General features: G+C 42.7%; 2 protein-coding genes across 7 annotated transcripts in view; both read right to left on the bottom strand.

Moving 5' to 3' along the window:
* LOC311502746 (transcription factor COE1) overlaps nucleotides 1–5,712 on the bottom strand; it is an 81,997-nt gene extending 76,285 nt beyond the window's left edge. For 5 of the 6 annotated variants that reach the window (XM_084565106.1, XM_084565108.1, XM_084565107.1 and 2 more), the window contains exons 1-4: nucleotides 5,030–5,712; nucleotides 4,128–4,284; nucleotides 3,413–3,476; nucleotides 2,159–2,214 (exon numbers count right to left, since the gene is read on the bottom strand). In XM_084565106.1, coding sequence (XP_084421232.1) covers nucleotides 2,159–2,214; nucleotides 3,413–3,476; nucleotides 4,128–4,284; nucleotides 5,030–5,157 — 405 coding nt within the window. In that variant the 5' untranslated portion in view covers nucleotides 5,158–5,712. The remainder of the gene's footprint in view (nucleotides 1–2,158; nucleotides 2,215–3,412; nucleotides 3,477–4,127; nucleotides 4,285–5,029) is intronic. The other variant, XM_084565104.1, reaches the window with a different exon arrangement.
* Nucleotides 5,713–8,366: 2,654 nt separating this feature from the next.
* Nucleotides 8,367–22,589, bottom strand: LOC311502311 (RING finger protein 145-like). Its single transcript, XM_084564483.1, has 12 exons — nucleotides 22,366–22,589; nucleotides 18,229–18,480; nucleotides 16,577–16,685; nucleotides 16,123–16,214; nucleotides 15,248–15,483; nucleotides 14,927–15,102; nucleotides 14,629–14,769; nucleotides 14,365–14,547; nucleotides 13,476–13,623; nucleotides 13,249–13,371; nucleotides 12,888–13,121; nucleotides 8,367–12,784 (listed from the first exon to the last, which is right to left on the bottom strand). The coding sequence occupies exons 2-12, from the start codon at nucleotides 18,410–18,412 to the stop codon at nucleotides 12,092–12,094; spliced, it is 2,319 nt and encodes a 772-aa protein (XP_084420609.1). The 5' UTR covers nucleotides 18,413–18,480; nucleotides 22,366–22,589; the 3' UTR covers nucleotides 8,367–12,091.
* Nucleotides 22,590–24,052: the final 1,463 nt, after the last annotated feature.

Genomic DNA, 24,052 nt, shown 5'->3' with positions numbered 1-24,052 from the left:
GAAATACATAGACTCAAGGATGTGACCATGCAGCACATCCACATTACGGAGCAGAACACTTAAACTTAACTCAGCCTGACTCGGGATGATTTTTATGTTTGACAGCCAAAGCTGAAATCTGCACTTTAGCTGCCCACACAGAATTTCAATTTGGGCTCACTCCATTGGGAAGTGACGGCAAAAATCTGCCAGGCCAATCGATTCGTATGGTCGTGAACGAATTAGAGTTGAATTTGTGTTCAACAAAATGGCTCTGATTGGTTGTTGGAGTATCTAATTCTACCGTATGTCACCCTTATTGAGGGTTTCTGTCTTTAGACTCTCTCTTTCCCCGTACACACTACTAGCACATGAATCCCTCGTGATCCGTGTAGCATCCAGCGTGGTGCCAGGCTCATCATACATCACTGCAACCGTTCCAAACTCGTCCTCTCTTATTCTTAACTTCTTCTATTTCGGGACCTTTCGAACGGTCTTTAAAATATGTAAGAGGTATGCTACCGCAGCCTAGTCTAGACTGGGGAGGGGTTGGATTAACAAGTCCATTCTCACAGCAGCGGCAGCCGCTTTGACTGGCGACGGACCTGCCTTGGGTTAAGGGCCGCTAAAAACAGAAACAGGGATGCCATATTGCCGTTTGGCACAAATGCGCTGGGGCTGCATGTTTTATCTTTTGCCAGCGCGTCTTGTCTTAAAATAAGATTTTTTCCTGTTTGGTGAGATAACAATGACACCAAGTGTGTGTGTGTGTGTGTGTGTGTGTTTGTGTGTGTGGTTAGAGAGACAGTGGCCATGACATCACTGAACAACTAAGCCAACCGCACGACTGTTTTGGTTTGGCCACCTGTTAAATGTTCCATTTCCCTGCCGCTGCTGGGCAGAACACACACACACACATACCCTCATCCGAGTGGGCCCTACTGCCCCATGTGCTGTTTTGCCAAAGCGCCTATACACATATGCGCAAAGCACTAAATATATCGGCTTATCTCTCCCTTCCTCTCACTCTATTCAACCGCCACGCACACTTCCACACATGTGCAGGCCCACAGGTGCTGCACACACCTGCCTCCATCGACGCTTTGAGGAAAAAATGACTTTTCCTTTTTAATAAGTGTCGCCACGCGGGTGTAAAACAACTCAGACACCGGTGAGCGTGCGTGTGAGGGGTCGAGCCGGCCTCTTCCTCGATGGAGGCTTGGTCCAGACAACTAAGGCCTCTCTGAATGCGTGTCTGTGTGTGTAGCTGGTTGTCCACCCACCAAGTTCAAGCCAAACAGTGTTATTAGGAAACAGTGTGGTCCCTTAGGCCTGCCAGACACACACTCAGAAACACACACACTCATACAGTATGTGGTGCAGCATGGCAGCAGTAATGTGAGACTGTGTCAGAGCCCGGAGTCACATTAGCAAGTATTCAGTGCATGGCGTGGCTTCTTGGCTCCTCGTGCCTCGCCACACGTGCACATCCACACGCACGCACAACGTTACACCAGAGAGACAGCTCTCAACCTCAGTTTTTTTAAGACCAGAAAAAAAAAAACAATAATAATCAGTCCTAATTCCAACTGTTTACCTGAGGAACAAAAAGCGCAAACACTAAAACTATCTCTCTGTCTTCTATCTGTTGCTCAGTCTGCCTCCCTCTCTCTCTCTCTCTCTTACAAATGTACATATAAACAAAAACAAAAAACATTAGCCCAAAAATTGGATCTGATCAGAAAATGCTCGCTCCTCAGCAGACCAAATCCCAGAGGTGCCGTTATATCTTTCCACTTCCCACTGTGAGCAGCAGAATTACGCTCCTGTTCCTCAACACCCGCTCGCTGCCTCCTCGCTCTAATCACAGCGAGAGAAGCACAGGCAACGACGCCTGGAGCCATGCGGTGTGTGTGTGTGTGTGTGTGTGTGTGTGTGTGTGATGTGTGTGTGGTGCATGTGTGTGTGTGTGTGTGTGCCCCCACCCACATACACACAGTGGAAACACCCACCCACTGAATCGCATAAACACTCATTTCTGTGTACATGCAGAGAGAGGAGGGCGGCGGAGTACAGGCGGATCAGTGGAGCAGCTCATTGTCAGAGAGGTAACAGGAGAGGTGACAGACCGCTGTGAATGTGTGTGTGTGTGTGTGTTTGTGTGTGTGTGTGTGTTTACCTGTTTAGTCATGGAGTCTATGAGTCGAACATAAAAGTCCTGCTCTGTTCTGATGCCTGTTGGGATCCGGGAGAAGACAGCAATTTATAAACTTGACTTGGATTTTTATCAGTCGGAACAACATATTAAAGTGCATTAAAAATGTGGCAAACATGAAGGAGAAAAAAAAAGTGATTGTTTAAGGATCAAATAGATTAGTTTCATTGTTCCTGCCATGCAAAACAGTGAGCTTGCACAAATTATAGGAGCTACAAGATGATAAAGACAATAGGGAAGCAGAAACAAATGAATTGTAACACAAACCAAATGGCTTTTATCTTTTTCTCTGTGAATTTTCTCCACAATTTTATGAATTTATAAGATTAAAACACTGAAATTAGATAATAACTCTCCGGTTAACCTGATGCTCAGTAAGCTTCTTTTTGAGGGCGTCACAAGCCGAAGAGGTTGCAAACACACAGAGAGGCTTCTGTGTGTTTGTGTGCGTGTTAAAGGTACGCCGTCAGCGCACACTGTGTGTCTCTGCACTGTAACACACAGTCTAATAGCAGTTTATTGCAGCCTCTATTAGAAAAAGACCCTTCAATCTGGTCCAGATGTGAAAATAGAAAAACAGTGCTCCAAAACACCAAAAAGTCTCATGGAGATGTTAAATATTTTTGACATGTGTGCAGACAAAATCCTTGATGAAATTTTTTTTTTTTTTTTTTTTTTTCCCAAATAAGTGCACTGCCCATAATCTGTTCAAAATGGATAAAATATCCACACACGCGTGACACAAAATTGTAGCTTATGGGCTTTATTCCTTTAAGGAGGAGGCTGGAGTTGTCATATCCCTGCTTCGGGCGGGCTGCAACTCAGACTGTCAAAGGGAATCTGCTTCACACAGGACACACTGATGCAGGGACAGTGACAGTGATAAAGCCACAAAGCTTGTGGAAATCGCCTGCAACAGCTGCCCTGAAATTTGACTAACAGACACCGGTCAAATTACACAATCATGAAACTGTGCACTGCAATATCTGTGACATAAACAAGTCCTGGCAGACTGTTGGCCCTTTGCAAAAAATTTCATCTCACAGCTTTGAGGACACATTTTTCCTTATTAAAACTTTTATTTTTTTTTCTTAAACCAGCTTCTGCCTGTGTGTGTGTGTGTGTGTGTGTGTTGTATCACTGCAGCAGGGTCAACCGGGCAATAAAGCTGATTTGGTGGAATTGATTGTGAATAAGTAGCTGTATGTGTCCACTCACCGTTACTGTACAGGAGCTGCAGCCGGTAATGAATCCCGTTATTGGTCTTCTCCCCGCTCGTTTCCTTAACACACACACACACAGCAAACACTGAGCTGAGAATCCAGGAATAAACAAAGCGGACCTTCCCGCACACGTACACGCACATATACACATGCGACGAGTAATTGAATTCTTCGCAGCGGGCCACGCGTTAAACAAAAGGATGATTTATGTTCACAGCTGATGATATTAAAGGAGCGCAGCCCTGTAATTTCTCCGTGTTTAATCGTGGTGTTATTGTGGATTTTATTTGTTTATTTATTTATTTTTTTTAATTCCTCTGTAATTGCTGGTTGTGTTTGGAGGGCCAATAAACCCAACCCCAAACTCTCCCGATGCATTTCATCTAATTTAAGAGATGTCATAATTGATGAGGAGACCGGGTGCCGCGCCGCTGTTTATATGGAACAAGTGGTTGTGTTGAACGGAGTGTAAATTCAATCAAGTTCAAATGTCAAATGCATCGAGGGAGGTTTTTATAATAATAATAATAATAATAATAATGTGATAATTGTGCAGAGAAAATTTAAAATATGACATTAAACTGCCTTTAGTGATATCAGTATTACCCACGGTGGAATAACGAGGCCTTCAGAAAATCTAAATGTTTCTCCAATTACAAAAAAAATAAATAATAAATAATAATGAGATCAACCTGAGTCTCCACACCGACCTTCTCTTTCTCGATGAAGCCCACGAAGTTGGTCCTCTCGATCTCCACCGGCTGGCCCTGGCGGTCGTACAGAGCCAGGACGAAGTGGAAGAAGTTGGACTTCCGCAGGTTGGAGGGCGGCTGCTTCTCAAAGTGAGCCCGGGCCAGGCCCACTCCGCTGCGGACACACAGTTCGCGCATGAGTCGGTGTCAGAATGGCGCACAGGCTGTTGTAAAGTTTCTACATTTGCGATCACGCAGTAATAATGTAAAGGCTACGAGGGGGGCCTGCGAGCAGAGAGAAGAGCAAACCCAGTTTGTGCGCGTTTTTAAGTGATTTGAGTTTCTTTTTTTAAGGCTCATCTCTTTGATTAAACCCGGATTATCAAAAACAAACCGTTTATTAAAAAATATCTCAAAGCAGTTGCGTTCTGAGACAAATCAAATTAGTTATGTTGGAGTTTGTTCTTAAGATGTCTTGGTTTATCCATCTTTATGTCCCTGACAGTTAGAGAATTATCCTTCACTCAGATTAAATCAGTACATGTATGAAAATATGTATGAAAATTTGGCTTTTTTTTCTTCATTTTAAATCATCACCAGGCTTTGATTTATTTATTTCTACTTTTGGTTTCATACTCACTAAACCTCATCCACATACACCGTTGCACGTTGTGCGTAAAAATATGTGGCACAAGCGCATGTTAGCGTTAACTCTTCAGTTGTGCTGTAGAATTATTTTGAGTAAGAACATCAAATTGCCCAAATTATAGCAGCAGTTAAATCCAGGGTTTTCTCTCCGGACAGCAGCTCTCGGCTCAACTCCTGCTCAAGCTGCGCATCCTCGCGGAGAAAACGCACTCTTGTTTCCATCCTAAGAAAAGCGAAGGAGGGTGGAGGTGTCTTGTTCGGGCAGAGCTCACCTTTGGGCGGCTGTGTTGGCGTCCAGCACGCCGCCCCCCTGCATCCAGCTCCGGACGTTCATGCCTCCCAGCGGCTCCTCTTTCAGGCTGCTGCCGCTTCTCTGGATGCTCTCCTGGATCCCAAACATTAACAAACCTCCGAAGCTCGACGCTTGTTCCTCCGTTTCTCAGTCTCTCTCCGACTGACTGTGCACTTGTTCTCTAGTAAATCCTTCACGCCGATTCAAGCGGGGCAACGTGGGTGCGCTCTTTGCTGCTGCTGCTGCTGCTGCTGCCACTCGGTGCGCTTCGCTAGAAACCAAGCAGAGAACGTCTTTACTCCTTCAACTCTAGTCCCGAGCAGGGAGTGGGTGCACCATGACCGAATACTGTCATCCAAAATGTCCAAACACTGAAAACACGAGTTTAAAACACCAGAAGGACGCCAGGACACGGACTGACCAAGTGTGGAAAGATGTTGAAAAGTCACTCCCGGTGCGTTTGGAGATCCACAGTTGAAGCTGTCAGACAGAAAAGAGAGATCAACTCGCACCCTGAACAGATGTCATCATTGCCTGACACTTCTTTCTTCCTCTTTTAAGCTTTCTGCTTTCAATTCTTCTGCCTCAGCCCAGTGGTCCGGGACGTGTTGGTGTCGGTGATGTCCAGAGCAGCGCTGCTTCCTGCGGATGACTCCGGAGCTCTCGCCACTCCGCTCTCGCTCTCTCTCTCTCTCTCTGAGGAAATCGCTTTGTGACTCTTCCCAAAGGACCCTCTCTGAGAACCAAACACGGGCTTCTCCCGCCCCAGGGGGAGAGAGAGAGGGAGAGAGAGAGAGAGACACAGAGAGGGAGAGAGAGAGAAAGAGAGAGAGGGAGAGGAGGGGAGGGGACAGGATGGGAGTGAGGAGAGGAGAGGAAAAGAGAAGAGACGCCCCCAAACAAAGCCGAGAGTGGAGTCAGGTCCGTCCCATGCAGCGGTCGCGGCGTTCTTCAGTCCCTGCGTCCGACCATGCCCGGTCTGGGTGCCTGCATGGTTCAAGGAAGCAAAATGTGCAAATGCGGAGGTGAACTCGCATCACACCGAAACCCGACCGCAAAAGTTTCAGCACAGAGCAGAGTCTGATGCAGCTAAAAAGCCTTGAAGGAATTTGCTGAGCGCCACTTCATCAGAGAGGATAGATCTGGGCATAAGAGAAATCTCAAACATCTACTTTTACGCGCGGAAAAAAAAAAAAGAGTCAAGTGGAAACAATAAGAAATTAAATGATTTTAGAGACACATTTGGAGACTTTTAGACAATTTGTTGAGAAATTGTTTCCCTGTTTTCTATTTTATATCCATGAAACAAAGAATTAAATTAATCACTGGTCTCAGTGCGTCAAAAAGAAGAAGGATTAGCACACTTTGGTCCGCCTATGTGCCCACTATTAGGCTATTTCCATCGGCTGATCTGTGTTTTTTTTGTGATGTGATGTGAAACCGCAGCCTGTACATTTAGCCTGCATCGAAGTTTTATTTACACCAGCTGGTTAAGCTCAATTACAAAAGCCATATTTCATCGTCACAACATATCCCTGTTCCCCCCATTGTCTCCCGTAGGCCCGCTCATTGCAGCCCAGCGCCGCAAGACACACAAACAAAAGTGACAATAACAATAATTAGCTCAAAATAACAATGAACATAATTGAGGATAATTGCTACCAGATTTCCCTGCTTTGTCTCTCCCTCTAGCACCATCTGTTATTTGAAACTATTTATCACGACGCCGAGGAGGGGAGGATGGGAGGGGGAATCCAAACAAAATATTAATAGATAATTCCGTGGACTATTTTAATAGAATGGAGCTACACCGTATTGATCTGCTCGGGTGCAAAAGGTCAACAACTTTTTTTTTTTTTTTAGTGTATTTTATTATTCAGCTGGCTGTGAAAATGATTGGCAGGACGAGCTGGCGCCGTTCCAGGCTTTAATTCCCAAAGGTTATTGAAAAACGCTCTTGACCTTGATGATGGAGGATAAGAGTCTTTTATGCTCCAGTTTCCTGCGTAAAGATGGAGACGGTGGCGGATCAGCCCGTGTAGGAGTTCACAGCTAAAGAAAAAATAAAATAGATATATGGTTGTATGTTTGTCTAATATATGTGAATGGAGGGAGTGTGAGGCGCTCTGGTGTTTGGGTGGAGCGGAGTGTATAGGTTTATTCAAAATATTTATTTCAACATAGTTTCTACACTGATAAATGATGTAAAAAGAAATGAAATAGTTAGAATTTAATAAAAAAATAAATTGTTACTTGTTAAATCTTGTACAATCTTAAGACTATATTTTTACAACAGCCTATATTTTTAAGTATGCAAGGTGTCGCATGAACTGTAAGGAAGAAATATTAATGAAAAAAAATCTTTTATTATTAATATTTATTCAAATTTCAGTTAAATAAAGTCCTAATATTATATGCCTTAATTATTATTAATGTAATTAATTAATAGGCCTCTGTAAGGACGCTATAAAATTGTGAACTGTTCTTCAAATGTAGTTTAGCCTTTAGTACAAATATTAAAAGTGTTTAATATTTTAAAAGCTGCACGTAATCCCCGTGAATCGAAGAAACAAACATAATTAAGATGTATAATGATGCAGAAACATGCGTGTGCGCAACGGGAGCCCTTTGATGGACAAAAACAACATGGCAGATATAAAAAAACAACACGCATCTCATTGTTAGATGAGGCACCACCATCATCCCTGTGGTTCGCAGTGTGTCCCTAAAGAAATGCGACAGAAATAGTCCTCAGTGTGTGTGTGTGTGTGTGTGTGTGTGTGTGTGCGCGTGTGTCCAGCGGTGGTTTATCTCCTGGATTAGTTGCCAAGCAGTCTAAAAACTGCACAACACCGCCACCGTGTGTCTACGGTCTGCAATTGCAGGTCATTTCTAATAAATGATGCGTAAAGATGAACGCACTCATTCAGATTATTTATATTAACAAATGGCTTGTTCTGAATTGAAAGTACCAATTGAAGAATTTATTATATTAAATATACTGCATGTTATTTTTTTCTATTCTAGATACTTTTAATAATAACAGCACAGATGGATCCCCCATATGCGGCGCTGAAGGATTTTTCCTTTTGAAAGAGCTGAAAGCTTCTCCTTGCCACCATCACCTCAGGGCTTGCTCCAGAGCTTTCACTCTCTGGGTTCTGTAAAGCATCTTGAGACAATCTGGATCGTTATTGACAGTGTATATAAACACAATTCAGTTCAACGGCAGACAAAAGTCCAACAACAATACGCATACAATTAAACAACTTTCTGCAAGTTCAAGCATAAACAACGAAGGCCAGACTGTCCAGAGTGGATGATTCATTTTATTTGACATTCAATTTTTGTAAAGGAACCAAGGCAATGCCAGGCAGAAAGTCCAAAAACCAACCATGGAGCAAGGTCCTAAATTTGAGACAAATGAATAAATCTGAAAATAAAAATGTGCGGGGAGCCTCGGAACCGGATGTCAGTCAGAGGAGCAGTGGTGAAAATGCATTCAGTGAATACGGTTAAATAACGAGTGCTCGGTGGCAGCTATAGATTCCATTTCCATATTTGCCGACACTTTTAAAGGTGTGATCTTGGACTGAATTGTGAAAAATTTAATATTTGACACATCTGGATATTTGATGCAAGGCTGACTTGACTGTCACACCGACTGGTCAGAGGTGCAAGGTACAAATCATTTCTCCAGCTCAAATTCAGTGCAGGCCATGTTAAAATTAAAATAAACCTCCGTGAGCGTTAATATTTAGGTGGAGACGAGCTCAGGACAATGTGGGAATGTTGGCTTGTTTTTGCATCATAATCAATTAGGAAGTTAAATAAAAAAAAATAACTAATTTTAACGTCCAAAGACATGCTTGTTAGATTCATTGGTGATTCTAAATTGGCCGTAGGTGTGAGTGTGAACGGTTGTCTGTCTCTCTGTGTTAGCCCTGGGATAGACCGGCGACCTGTCCAGGGTGTACCCCGCCTCTCGGCCAATGACAGCTGGGATAGGCTCCAGCCGCCCCCCTGCGACCCCTCACAGGTCGAGCGGTTACAGAAGATGAATGCAAACACTGATCAGAATATCAATAAGCATTAAAGCTCCTAAAAGGAGGAGCTATAATTTAAAATGAATACTGCTCAGTGGGAGCAGCAGCAGCAGCAGCAGCAGTGATGGTTCATGTGTTTGTTGGCACATTAGCTCACAGACAAATAGCCTTTACAGTCACTGATGCATTTTACATGAAGTCAATCCTGCAGCTGAAATATCAGACACGCTGGAATGCAAAATAATGCATCTGAAGACTGAAGTGTTTGCTTTTAAAATATTCCATCCATATTATAGTTATCAGGTGAAAGGTTATAAAGTGAAATATTAAATACATGTAGGGAAATATATACGTCGTAGCCCGGAGGAACTTTAACTCCTCCAAACGCGTCGAGTAAAAAACTGAGCAAATAGACGTGGAATCAACAGCTGACAGGCTTCTCTGCTGAGTGATTGATCATTTAATACTGCAATGCAAATTCACATACAGCTGCCAATGACAGTTGTCACCGTGTGGGTCATGTCACATTTCATCTTGCAGGGTGATCTCTCTCTGCATGACACGGATGGAAAAACAAATGCGCATGAAAGCCATTCAAATCTTTGTAACCATTTCAAGTGCTTCTTCAGAAACCACCATCTTAAGGAATGGAGCTGATAATGAGAAGTCGTACACACAGAGTCCTTATGTTCAACTTTCGGAGGAACATGTGCAAAATACATCAATCTCTACATTTCATCTCTTTAAAAAAATAAACACAAACACGGCGCTGGCCCGGTTTGATCCTACATTGATCATGTATTCATTCTCAACCCCGCAGCCAACGCTTTTCAATGTCAACAATAAAGTCATTCATAGTAATAAGACCTTTAGTAATAGTGGTATTAATCAATACTGTTGAATATTATCTAGTGCATCTCCCGCCCGTCTGCGCCATGCTGATCCTACTCCTAACAGTAGAGGGCACCGGAGTGATCACACCAGCTTGAAGGCGCGTCATACAGACTGGAGAAGCAGTTAACACTGGCTGGTCTCACAGATCAGAAAGCTTGGTTTCCCAAAAAGCTCCTTAGTCAAGTTAGTCTTTGTACACAGGCATGTAAGGAAACAAAGAATAATCAAACCGCTGGGAAGCCTCGGAAAACTCAGGCCCTGATCTTATTTACACTCCTCTGGTTAAATATAGATACCATACAGAGAAACATGTATATACATCACACACAAACAGATTGGGCTGTTTCCTCGTACACAAATATCAGAGGGTATTTGGTTGCCGACAGCCACAGAACAGCTTTGTAGCATTGCTAGTATAAATGACATTAGTGCAAATACAACCCAAAACAAAGAAAATGGTAGAAACGCGTCGGCAGAACGTCGGCGGCGAGGTCCGAGCACGCTGGGGACAAACAAACTCTGCGGTGGCAGCGTGCAAGCTCTACATACAAGCGTGCGTCAGTCAGTACTCGGCATTCTCAAGTTTCAGTCTCTCGGTTAATTTCCCTTCGTCGCACATTTCTTCCCGCGTCCCGGCCCCCGTTCGCAAAACACAGGAGCCAACTGAGGAGCGTGTGCTAGCGTGTGTGTGGAAACAAAGCTATTAAACGGCTCAATATGCTGGTAGTTACATTTCATGGTGCTCAGTGACGGAGCAGGAGGATCCTTGATGGTCTTGGACAGAGATACAGGTTTCTCTGATGTGACTGGATGGAGCGGGGCTGATTGCCGCCAGCTATGAGCGTCTCAAAGACTGGTTGAGTGTTTGGGAATTAGCTACGTGCGGATGAGTAAATAAAATAAACCCAACGACGGCAAAGCTTGTGCTCCCTGCTCTACGCCTGCACTGTGGGTTCTGATGAAGCGGTAATGTAAAAATAACATCTCTTCAACAGTAATACAAAAGTTTGGCGATGAGGAAAATAATCTTTTTTTGTTGTTGTTGTTGTTTTTGTTGGGACCAGCCAAACAAGTTTGATTTAAATATTGAAGCAGTGTAACAGCCGAAGCTTGACACATGAAATGAATTAGTTATTCTGGGTAAACGCACCAATTTGTTCACACCGCGACACTTCTCTAGACCACAGCGTGTATCCTCTGCTTAGCACCAGGCTGCAGGTCATGTGATGGCCTCGAGTAACAACATTCAGTCTCTGCTGATGCTTAGTAGTCACTAATACACATAACTACTGTCATCCAGACAAAAAAAAAATAATAATAAATCTTCTCTAAAGATATGGACTTCATGAAATGTTAAGACTCTGTCACGGTTTAAAACGCAGCCCTCGTTCACCAGAGATGTCTAAACCTCTGATTCATTCCTGATTCATTCCCATGGCACATACAGGACTACAGGGAACACCAAATACTCTTGACATGTACAGCAATGAAAGTACAGCTGCACAAACAAAGGCAGTATGGGAGAAACCAGCCAAATTAAATGTCTGGCACTGAAATGAGAAGAACCAAAAAAAAAAAAAAAAAAAAATAGTTTGGAAATGTTGCTACATGTAAAAATGTCAAAAAAAATAAAAATAAAAATAAAATCATGATATACTTCTTATAAGAGTTCACATTGTGTGGACATGATGTAGAGCTCCCAATTTTTACTGAGATGAGTTTACCGAGTCCTCATTTTTTGTGTTGAGTTTGAATCCCCTCCAAAAAGAAAAGAAATGATAGATGGGTAGAGTTGTGTCTGTAATGAAATCACTGCTGGCATGAGTCAAGCTTTTCACGGGACACGTTCAGACAAACTGTTTCCAGACAACTGTCTAAAAAGTAGAAATATCTTGTGAAGCTGTAACCGGTGCCATTTTGTAATGCTGAAATCTTCTCAGAGTCGGCTGGGGGATTTCTTTCCTCCTCAAAATGGATATGAAGGAGCTGGATGTCTGACATGACAGGAGAGCCCGTGGCTGGAGAAGTAAAAGCAGATGGAGCGTTTGGATTGTGTCTTTAAATGTGCATGCATGTGCAGCGCGCGTGTGTGACGATGGAGCTCAGAGGCTGCATGGAGGAGGAGGAGAAGGTTCCTCAGAATGGGATGTGGACTGGTCAGACTGTGAACATGGACCAGTAGATGACTCCTGGCTGTCCAGAGCCGAGTTCAACTGAGGGGTGGGCTCAGGTTCAGCTGGGGTCATCTCTACTGAGGGGAGTACCTGTGACGACGAGCGATGAAGGATGGAGGGGGTGAAGCTCAGGGACTGAGATGGAGGAGTGTCGGCTATGTCCAATGTGTCAGAGGTAGAGGAGGAAGACGAAGAGGAATGATCTGCGGACAACTGGTTCTGCGGAGAATCAGTCAGAAGTGGGAAAGAAGAACAAGAGGAGGATGACAATGGAGGCTTGACAAGATGTTGGGAGGCAGAGGGCATGCTGGAGGAGGAGGAGGAAGAACATTCGCCAGCTGACACGGCAGGTCCACCGTCTCCCTCCTGCTCCACTGATTCTTCCTCTGTCCCATTATTTTCAAAAGCGCCATCCTCCTGCTTCTTGTCAGCTTCGTCCTGCCCTGCAGGATTCTGATTGGCCGCAGGGGCGTCCTGGTTGGGGACACTGGTGGTGGCTGGTGATTGGCTCTTGAGTTGTGAGTGACAGAGAGGACATGTTTCCTGAACATACAGCCATTTCTTCAGACAGCCAGCGTGGAAGAAATGACTGCATGGAGTGATCACAGCACTGTTCATGTCCTGAAAGAAATCAAATTTCACATTAGCTTAGCTTTAACTCTTGGAATTCAAAAGCAACTACTGGTCATGCAGTCTCTTTGCATCTCCACTGAACAGCTCATACCTGGTAGCAGATTGCACAGATGTCGTTGTACTGCTCCAGCTGTGTGTTGCTAGCGGTGGGGAGGCTTTTGATCTTGTTTACAGCGTCTCTCCTGAGCAGGAAGCTCTGCCAGCCCAGCTGGGCTCTGAGCCAGACGTTATAGTAGGAGTGGACCAGGATGATGGTGCTGCCCATCACACTCCACTCCCCAAATACAGTCTCTGACACGCCGTAGCAAACCACACACACTGCAACCTGGTAAGGGAGGAAACCAGTCACAGTGAGGAAGAGATACTGTCGTCATATTGTATGACACCGTTATATGATGCCTTCTCAATGTGCTTCTTTGAGATACAGTATTCTGCGTGTGTGTGACACATACCAGAAACTCCAGCAATCTGTAAGTCCCATTCACACAGTAGATAACTTCATCCATGTTCTCTACTGGAGCTTTACGAAACTCCTCCACCATGAAGAGAACATAGATGAGGAGAGTACCAAGAACCTGAGAGCGACAGAGGAGAGTGCTTTATACAAAAAGACCAAGAGGAAGATGAATTTGTTTATGAATTGTATTTGTACGTAAGCTGCAGCGTGCTTGTGTGTTACCTGCAGCGAGGTGAGGATTGAGGAGGAGATGATGATGAGAAGCCAGAAGTCCATGTGAAAGAACTGACAGATCATATAAGCCATGTAGGCTGGAAAGATCAGCAGGAAGAGACACAGAGACACTGCTCGGAAGTGCTTCCACAAACTCCTACGGGACAGGAGCAGAGCGTGCAAAAGGAAAAAGTATAAGGTTCAACATCCTTACAGGCATTCAGCCAGGTTACATTTCTTGTTATCTTAAAGTCTGAGTTTTTAGGTAATAAAACAATATGCCAGCTAGTTTGAAACATTAAACGTCTTGCCAAAACACACAGATTTTATTGGTTTATGATTATGGAATATGACCAGCAAGGATCATTTACAAAAAAAGGGCGTTTCACACCTAGGTCGATGTTTAGAAATCAGGTGTGTTTATCCCTCAGGCCGGTTTATTTGGGCTGTGATAACACAATAATCTCACTCTGTCCCGGTTAGAGAAGGTGGTTATTTGCAGTGTGAACACACGTCACGTGGACTGATATGACTACCTTAGAATAACCAAGTAGTTTAGCTGATGCATTATGGGAATAGTAGCAGCTGCATACTTCCAGAAGAGCAGCAGTGTGCCACATCATCATACATGCCGTACACAAACACTGTTGTCACTGTTGTGTGGGTACATGAACCACTTAACAGCAATAGATGTGCTTCATTATTGGTTAAATAATTTGCTCATTTCCTGAAATCCATTTTTCCACAAAATTACAACCAATCACAAAACTGTTTTTAAAATACCAGTCTTGAAGGCACACGGACCGAACCAAGGTTAAATTGCTCCCTGAATCGGAACAAAATATAGGTGCGAAAGCCCCCTAAGTTTTCTAAGGAGAAAAAGAGGTGCATGTCGTACTTGTCTCTGGACGCTCCCAGGGCCAGGACTATGGGGTCAGCTATCTCCAGCATGGACTGCAGTATGGAAGCGACAACAATGAAGAGGATGATGGAAAGGAGGAAGGCTCGGTGGATGACCTGCAGCTCGATGAGGCCAGTTTGGACAGCAAGGATCAGCAGAGTGATACCTTCTGTCATCCCCCTGCACAGACAGGAACCAGACAAAAACTGTTAAAGGTAGAAACACAGAAACGGCAGACACCCTCCGAGAACAATGACCAACCTGTGCATGGTGTTGTCATTCATAAAGGCTCTGTAGCCTTGCAGGTAGAACTTGCACAATGTGAGAACTCCCAGTGCGATGAAGGAGACGGTGAAAACCAGACCCAATAGAGAGTATGGTGTACTACAACATTCTGCAATACTGAAATCAGAGGTGGAGGAGGAGAGTAAAGATTAGTTACATGTCCAATTTAATAAAGATTATTAATTTTCCATATGTTTTAGTAGAGACTAACCATATGAGGCTATATATCAATATATACCATATATAAAACAGACTCTAAGGCATCTGGTCTCACCTGGTAAGAAAGAGAAAAAGCAGCCTCTCCCTTGAGGTAGGCTGGTCTCTGGTGCTGAAGTAGGAGTAGATCTGCAGAGCGAACAGAACCAGCCAGAAACACATAAAGAGAACTGGAAGGACCAGCTGGTTCCACAGAGACATACCCAAAGCTAGCAGCCCGTAAACTTCCACCACCTGGGGGAAGAAGGCACGCAGAAACACAGGAGAGGGCAGATTTGATTAGGACATATAAAGAAAATCTCTCATAACTACTACAGCTGAGATACTGTAAGAAAAGTTGGAAAGCTTTCCACGTTGGGTTGAATTAACAGTTTATTACCTGAGCCAGCTCTCTGTAGGCAGTCTTAGCCAGGTTATATGGTACCAGTAAGTTTGAAGCCAGGAAGTAAATGACCTCTAGACCTGTAAAAATCATGGAGAACTTATTGATGAAGACGATGGTCTCCAGCGGAACCAGACACAGTCGGGCCACCAGAGGGAGGAGGTGAGCAGAGAAAAGCCAGATCCTCTTCGTCTGCATCACGCAGGAGCATAGCGTACACACCACCAGCTGACCTGAAAGAAGACGCAGGTACGCACATAAACAAAACATACAGTATACAGTATACGCACAAAAGAGTGCACAGTTACTGCTAATGTGATCTTTTGGTAAGTGAGGTAAATAAATTCGGTAAGTACAAAAAGAAACTGTCAGAATGACTAGCAGCAGTGGTTTTAATCTCCCCTGTATCCATGTTATTTTTGCTTTGTTGTGGTCAGCACTCAGTATACTCTATTTATAGCACAGGAGACTCCGCTGTTACTATCTAGTGAGAGACATTTACGATTTCAAAATGCATCTTTTACTGTAGTAGCTGGTATCTGGCGCGGTCAAGGCTCGGTTTTAACAATACTCAACTAAACAAAGGCTTAGTTCTTTTTTATAGTCACACAATCAGAGAACAACTGAGGTATATACACAATAAAACTGCAATTGTGGCGCTGGTAATAGCTTAGTTCCTCCCATAAGGAGTCAGTCTGCTGCTATACTGTATATCTATGCAGTTCATTTTCTCCCATACTACTATTGATTTTCTAGATGAATGCGCAACAATAAAAGAGAGAGCGAGGCAAAGAGATCAGAAAGCATCTAATGCATCATCCTCCTACCTAGGTCACTTTCATATCTCGTCACATCCATTTATAATATTATACCTATGAGGGCAGTGGTGAATCTGTTCATGGAGAGAGGTTCCAGGTAGACAGGTCCTTCATGGCCAGACTCCAGTTCACTGCGAACATAGTCCCTGACAAGGAGAAATAAAAGTGCTCAACATAACAACATAATAAGGATATTTATTGTGAGTAATTACATATCACTGACATGAACAGTATAGCTCAATCACAAAATGTCTAGCCCTTCAAATAAACTAACACAAGAACAAAATTTACGAGCCGGTGGTATGTTTTGTACAAATCATTTAATCATTTAATGATAACAGGACACTTTATTATAGTGGCATGAATTAAACGTAAATGGTAATGTTCCACATTAAGTCTAAATGAGATTCAGTAAATATGACAGTACAGTAACAGAGCATTGGACAGCTGCATCTTATCATGTTTACTGGGGGATTTCAATCTTTGTGTGTGTGTGTGTGTGTTGTACCTTGAGACTTGATGACCAGCAAAGAGCAGCAAGGCCGTCAGAACGTACAGGTAGAGTTTAACCAGGTGCTGACGAGGCAGAGTCAGAAGCACCAAACTCAGGATGTAACCTGTGAGGAAGTCACACACGTGAATAAAAAAATTAAAATTACACACTCAAGTATACACATTTTAAAAGCGTCCCTTCAGCTTCCTGTTTGCAGACCACTCTACGTGTTCAATTACAAATGTGACTAATTGAATCTGCATATGCGTGACAGATGTTTTTTTTTTTATGTAACAGCAGGGAGCTATTTTTGGTGGTCAAGTCAAAATGTCACCGCTGCAAACAGCTTTACTGTACATCAGCCCACCACCTAAAACCATGTCCAAACACCCGTCGGTGCATAGCAACATTTACTTAGGTTTTACTACCTGACTCGCCCTTTATTCTCTTGGTCCATCCGTAGCGCACACCAGCGCATACCAAGGCTGTTGGCTCATTAACCAACTGCAGCCAAGTCTGAGAGCGCACACACACACAGACACTTACAAACACAGACAAAGAAAGCTCAACACTGAGCTTGAGGCTTTGTGGTGTCAACTTCATCATCGCATCACTACCGTGTTTTTCGAGAAGTTGTTGTTCTGCACAGACTTTGTTTTATACATTCATAAAAGGGCTCTGTGGCAATCTGACGCGAGACATTGTTTTATGAGTACTATTCCGGGTGAATGTGTGTAAGACCTGGGAAGGTGGTGCATCATTACCCAGATCACATGGTTAAGAGCAGCTGGGAAAGACTGGCTTGTAAACACATTTGCTATTCAACATTTCAGGTGAAACGTCTCATCAAAACAACTGACAACGACTCAGTTGCAGCTCAATCCGTGGACAGAGCTGGAAAGAGTCTTTAAATGCACATCTGACTGCACTGGAGGAATGTTGTCCATTTCATTACTTCACTATTTTTACGTCAGAGAGTTTGTTACTGATCCAGAAATGGGATTTCTAATACTGGAAGACGTGGATTTCAGTTCAGAGATACTGGAGGACAATCTGTTTGTTATTTTTTTTTTATTGTTATATCGTTCCAACCAAATCCTTCACTTGTGTTTGGCAGTGCCACCTGCACAATAACACGCAGCACAACGCTGCTATCATATCGACTGCCACAACCGTCTTACATTCCCTGAAAGCCACAGCTGATGCAAGACCCGAACAGCTGGACTCACGCTGCATTCACCAACTTTTTTTTTATTTTACCACCGGCTAAATCAGGTGGTTTTTTCGGTCACACCCCACTTGTTGTCATGCCAAATAATCCCTCTTGACTGCTCTGAAAACACTACAAAGCCCAGCCTCATGGCTTCCTGCCTACTGCCACGTGTGAGCATTTTGCTGACCGCATGCTGAGCGCAGAGGGCTAACGTTACTGAACGGGGATTTCCAACCAAAACTGTGAAAATCTCAAATGCTGGCTTTGACGTACACAATAGATACGGTGCAGGTCATGACAACTTGAGGACTAAATACATGTTACATTGTCTAATGTGTAAAAAGCAGTGTGTTGCTAGCCATTTTTTAGTGAATCTATCTGAGAAGTATTAATACAGGACGGATATGTACACATGAAAAGGTGCTGTGTGTGTGTGTGATACAAAAGCACTGACCTACGTAGTGCAGGTAGAGGGCCAGATATTTGTACTGGAACAGGGGGTTGTTGGAGAGGCTGGAGCGCTGTATCTTCTGGAAAAAGGAGCTGACGTCCCAGCGGTACAGGACGTCCAGCAGCATGATGCTGGGAACACGAAGACCCACATTGAGCACAGCCTCCACGCGGTCCTTCAATGCCATGGCTTCAGGTTAACCTCTGATCCGCAGGCAGAACTGACCACTAAGACTGGATGTTAACGGCGGGTACTCTGAAGAGAGGAATCAATTAAAAAGGAAAAAAAGGGAAATTTTAATATAATGCTGTCACAGATGATAAAATCAAGAAAAAAAAAAAAGATGAAAGTGAACTAGAGGCAAAGAAGAGGAGATAATGAAGGTCACAAAAGAGGCAGCGAACCACAGAGGAAGGAGGAGAACAAAACAATTTCACATGAAGCAAATTAGTAGTAGCAGAAAATTTAATAAATGCATGTACAACAAATTTTACCATGCTAATGCAGTCACACCTGCACATGCAGACATTAAAAAGGAGATTTCAGGGCTCAAAGAATAAAAACTAAAGATAAAGAACAGTATACATGTGTGCATTAAGCCACACTTGCAAATAGGAAACTCCAAAACCAATTCAGATCTGCTTCAGCACCAACTTCGATTTGCATAGTCAAATCTATCAGTCAAAACCCCCCAATCTAGACGAGTGCATGCAAATGACTGCAGGCCTTTCTGTTCGCTCTCCCGCCAACAGCCCAGATCGTATCATAAATACTGCACAAGCAACTGTGAAAACTATGTGGTCACACTTTCAGGTGTTTTTTTTTTTTTTTTTTTTTTATGCAGGTGCAATTTCAAAAGGTCGGCTTTGACAAATGGGGCACGCGTAAAAAAAAAAAATCTGCTTATTCCCATGTAAGCGTCATCAGTTTTTCCAGCACTGTTCTGTTACACTGGCATACTAGCAGCCAAATGAATAACAGTCTGAAAACATGAACCTTGATTGATGCCCGTAGGAGAAAATTGAGGTTTTCACAGCAGCATCAGGATAAGATACGGAAGAAAATAAATTAATCTGCATAAAATAACAGTATGATTTAAATAAAGTATGTGTGTGAACGCTTCAGATAACCAATACAATATACATTTTTATAAATTAAACAGCCCATCGCTAGCCTGACGAGCCAGACCCACATTAAATGTAGGGTCTGGGCACTCTCCATAGACGGGGCTCAACCGGCGGGGTGGGATAAACGGTTGTCTTTCAAACTCCCTCTCCACGCAATAGGATAGCGCTACAACCAATCAGAGCAACGAAGAAGGTGACGTAGTCAGAGCGACGGAAAAGAGAGTTCCTTGCATGTGTTGTGGAAAAAAATTATCCTAATAGATATTAAATAGTTCTTGTTGCATCCTGTTTTTTTTTTAATTTTTTTTATGAGTTCGCCTACAGGTTGAGTTTCTCCTGCATTAATCATTTTTAAGCTGTGGATCAAACTTTTGCCGTATCCGGTTGGCAAAACTCCAAATACATCCTTCTTTTGTAAGAACGACCTCAGTGCAGTTTTCTTGTTCTTTTCTCAGAGAAAAGCTTAACTTCAAGTCTTTCAGAGCGGCGGCCAAAGCCGATTCGAAAGAAAGTCGTTCGCTAGCAGCAGCCATCGCTCTGGTAGTTCTAGCAGGACGGGGAATTCACGCGTAATACACGGAACTTATGGTCGCAGGTCAGTCGTCATCATGTTAAGCCCGCCCACCGACTCGTGATTGGCCCGGTCCATCTTGGATTTTTCGAAATCTCAAGTCAACGGAGAGTAACTAGACTGACCCTGGAAGCAAATGTAATTTGCTGCCGCTAGGGGCGCGTCTAGATTCTAGGCTAGCCCATCGCAGCAGCACAAACGCTCTGTGAGAGCACCTCAACAGAGAACATCCACCATCTCCCTTCCAGCTTCAAAACAATGAGATAGCACTGTATGTATTTGGGACATTACAGTGAGATTTGTCAAGATTCTTGCTTGGCCTGATCACCATTGTTGAATCCTTATCTGTTGTTTATCCAGAGCAGATGCCAGTGGTATGGCATCCCTGTTTTCCAGCTCAATTTGCAATGTGGTACGAATCTTTTATAATCCATATAAACTTATAAAACTAAACAACTAACTCTGTACTTTATGTGGATGTAAGTAAACTCTGGCATATAAATAATACCATACAAGCAAGTATAGTACAAGCAGGTGAGTTAAATCACACTAAATACAGCAATGTATAACAACGTACGCTAACAGATGGCAAACTTACAGTACGCAACAATCTTCTCACAGTATTTACTTTCATATCAAAATCAAAACCGACACTGTTTACACACCCACTCAAAGACCAAATATGTATTCAGAGATACTACACACCTATGCATATAGTAAATTCTGTGTAGTACCACTATCAACAATCACTTTAATCGTGATTTAAGAGTGAAATGATGGAAAGATCTGAGGCTACTCGCGTATGAAAACATATTACTTTTCATGTGTACTTAAGCTTTGTTAATATAAACACAGCTTAACAATAGTTTGGATATTACATTACTCTTGTTATACAAAGACTGCCTAACAGTTGTATTCCCTTTCCCTGACTTAATCCCATCATTGCAACAGACATTTTCCCAGAAAGAGTTTTATCTACTGCATCAAATAACTCACTGGTAAAACCGATTGGCTGTGACTTCATGTAAAGCAAACACCGAGTTCCAATCTAATTTAATTACTGAAGTGACATTAAAACCTTGATAATCCTGCTTTTTCTCGTGGTGGAAGACTTTACAGACCTCCAACAATTCAGTCATTGTTAACCAGGCGCTCATCCAGAAACACTGGAGCTTAAGCAAATTCAAAGTATGGCAATGGGAAATTCCAGGGAGCAACATGTTGCCCTTTTTTTTTTTTTATTATTATTCCAGCAGTAATGAAACGCTGACTCAACACAACAGAGCTCCTGCAGTTTTTTACTGAAATTCTTGTTTTACAACCCTGCAGTTTAGGTGCTGCAAACAACCTTTTCACACGTGAGCTCTGGTTGAAGTATACTGCATTTCAGGGGAAATCCCACCAGGGAGGGAAGCTGCTTTCCAAACATAATAAACTATTTAACATGCTTTTACTTAACATCAGAATACAGTTTCTATCTCAAGCCTCTGGAGGAGTGCCACTTAAATAACATGTTTCCACTCCACTTTGCAAAAAAAAAAAAAAAAAAAAAAGCAAAAAGACATGATCCAAGTTGCCAGGAAGCAGAGTTTCCATCTCTTTATATCCTCCTCGCAGCCCGGGACAAGATGCTGACGACTTACATAACTGTGAATTCACCATCACTGGCCAGAAACAGATCACTTCGCAGAATCCGAAAATTTATGTAACGCGGCCGGGTCCGCTGATTTTTTTTATCTGTACCTAATCCAGTCGCTGCAAGAGGGTACGGCGTGGTGAAGTTTGTGGGACTAATGTGTATAGCTGTGCAGTTTAGCTGAAGCACAGGCACTGCAAACGCTGTGGATGAGTGAGTGCTGCATCGACCGTGGAGCGACATGAACTCTAGTAACCCCGCCGTCTCGACAGGGGGAGAAAAAAAAAAAAGCTCCCCCGCAAAAGACTGCAACACTTTCTACGCCAACTAAACTGCCCCACCACATGGTGTAGTAAACATTAAAATTAACGCCTTTCATTTCTATATGCGTGGGGAAAAATGTAAACTAGCTAGTACAGTGTACGTGCTGTGCAGAGAGGATGAGCTGCATCGAGCAGCAGGCACAGCGCCAACAATTACTGCTAACGTAGTCGGCTAACATAGCTGTCGGTTAGCTCAACTAACTACTAACAACAACCAAGCTAACTTCAACACAGCAGGGATAAAACAAACAAAAAAAGCACACAATACGCTTGGGTAAAGCTTGGCTAAAACGCAACAGTTTAAAACGCAACCTTAACACATATTCTTATAACTTAAAATGTTTAAAGATTAGGACTAACTGCCCCCCCTCCTAAGCCAGATCAGCGCAACTGTGCCGTAGCTAGCAAAACAGCAGAGATCCCGAGCTAGCTACGGCGCCCAACCGCTACGGAAAAACTTTAAAAAAAAAAAGGGGGACTTACATTTGAAGGACGATGTTCGCACTATGTACAACAGTTTCGGGATGCTTTTCGGGTCGGATATCGACCATTTTAACTCGGCACCGCCCGAGTTAACGGTCCTCTTGATGGGTGCGCTTCACACTGAAAGGACGCGGCCCATCCGCTCATCTCACCTCGCAGCCATTATCCGTAATAGCGAGGAGGATGCTCTGGGCATGCGCAAAGTAGCACGTCCCATTAAATCTTCAGACAACCCGTTCTTCTTTATACCAATACTGGAAACCTGTGACTGTTATCTTTATTTTACCATAATGTGATCCTCTGTGAAATTAGACTGTGATTAAGGCTGTTGATTAGTTTACTAAGACTTAGTTTACTAAGTTCAGGGCAAAGGACTTTAGCAATTTAGCAATTTTTATGTTATCAACAAATATAAGTTATATATTTCATAATTTATACATCTTACAAATTACATATCTTTTATACAGTATTTATACATCTTGTTTAAATCTCATACACTCATATACCTACTTCTGTACAACATATTTATTTACATAATATACACACAATTTATTTGCTTGAATTTTGAAACAACATGTCCCATTAGGAAAAGTGCTTATTCTGTTGGAAATCAATAACATTTTCATGAATAAAAAGAGTCAAGGTTATAATCAGGGGGTCCTTTGCACATATGTAAGGATCTTTTAGAAGTTTATTTTTATTTTTTATTAATTTAATGATTATATGCCGGCCCACTTCCTACAAAATCAGTTGTTCTCGGATAGGAGATAGTCATTTCAACTTGATTTAAAAAAAGTAATAGTTGAATTGAATAACATCTTTACCACATGAAAGAGTACATTAGAGTAATATGTGTTAAGAACTACAAATAGTGAGTTTTGAACAATATGCTCAAAATGTGTCTCTTATATTCATCACCACCGTCAGATATTTATAAAAAGAAATAAAATCAGGCAACTACAAGGTCAACTACTATTTCTGAGGACCCCATTTTTAAATCTTCAGCTCTACTGCATGCCTCAACATCACTCAAGTTCCTGTAAGTTTGCTATTTTCTCTTGAACTTGTTCATAGGTTTGGACACTGCTGCTGTCACAACCATAACATGTCAGATTAGATTATGACATAAATGTATAAGAGGTCTGAAGTAGCTAGCAACAGAGGGGAAAGAAGATGGCTAATGTGAACAACTCATGTATATCATGTGAAAGAGCTGTTTTTTGTCACCACCGTCAGGTTTTCTGTCTGACAGTGGTGACGTACAGTCTGGCGGTGCTGATAAAAACCTCCAAATGGTCCTCAGTGGAGGCTAGAATATAATTGTTGATCACAATAAATACCAATATTACCTGTAATGTCTCATTAATGTCTCTTATATTTTTTATTTATGTTATTCCCCCTATATTTCTTCCATATCATCCAACCCTAGGGGATGAGATGTGCCTTCTCTCTCTCTCAATTCACTGTTATGTAATGTTCATTTGGCTTACGTCATGTTACGTCACCTACTACTAATCTAAACATAGTATACAATATCTCTTGTAGGCTATGCATCTCCAGTGACTAAAGCCAAATGAAAATGGCATGACAACATTTTTTCAAACTTAACATTCATTGTAACCCCCCCCCCCACACACACACACACACACACAAATTTCATAGTCATTCCACAAATACAAGTATCAAG

Source organism: Chelon labrosus, assembly GCF_963514085.1.
Source record: "Chelon labrosus genome assembly, chromosome: 17".
NCBI lineage: Eukaryota > Metazoa > Chordata > Actinopteri > Mugiliformes > Mugilidae > Chelon > Chelon labrosus.
Note: the sequence above shows the minus strand (reverse complement) of the source record. Positions and strands in the feature narration are given on the sequence as shown.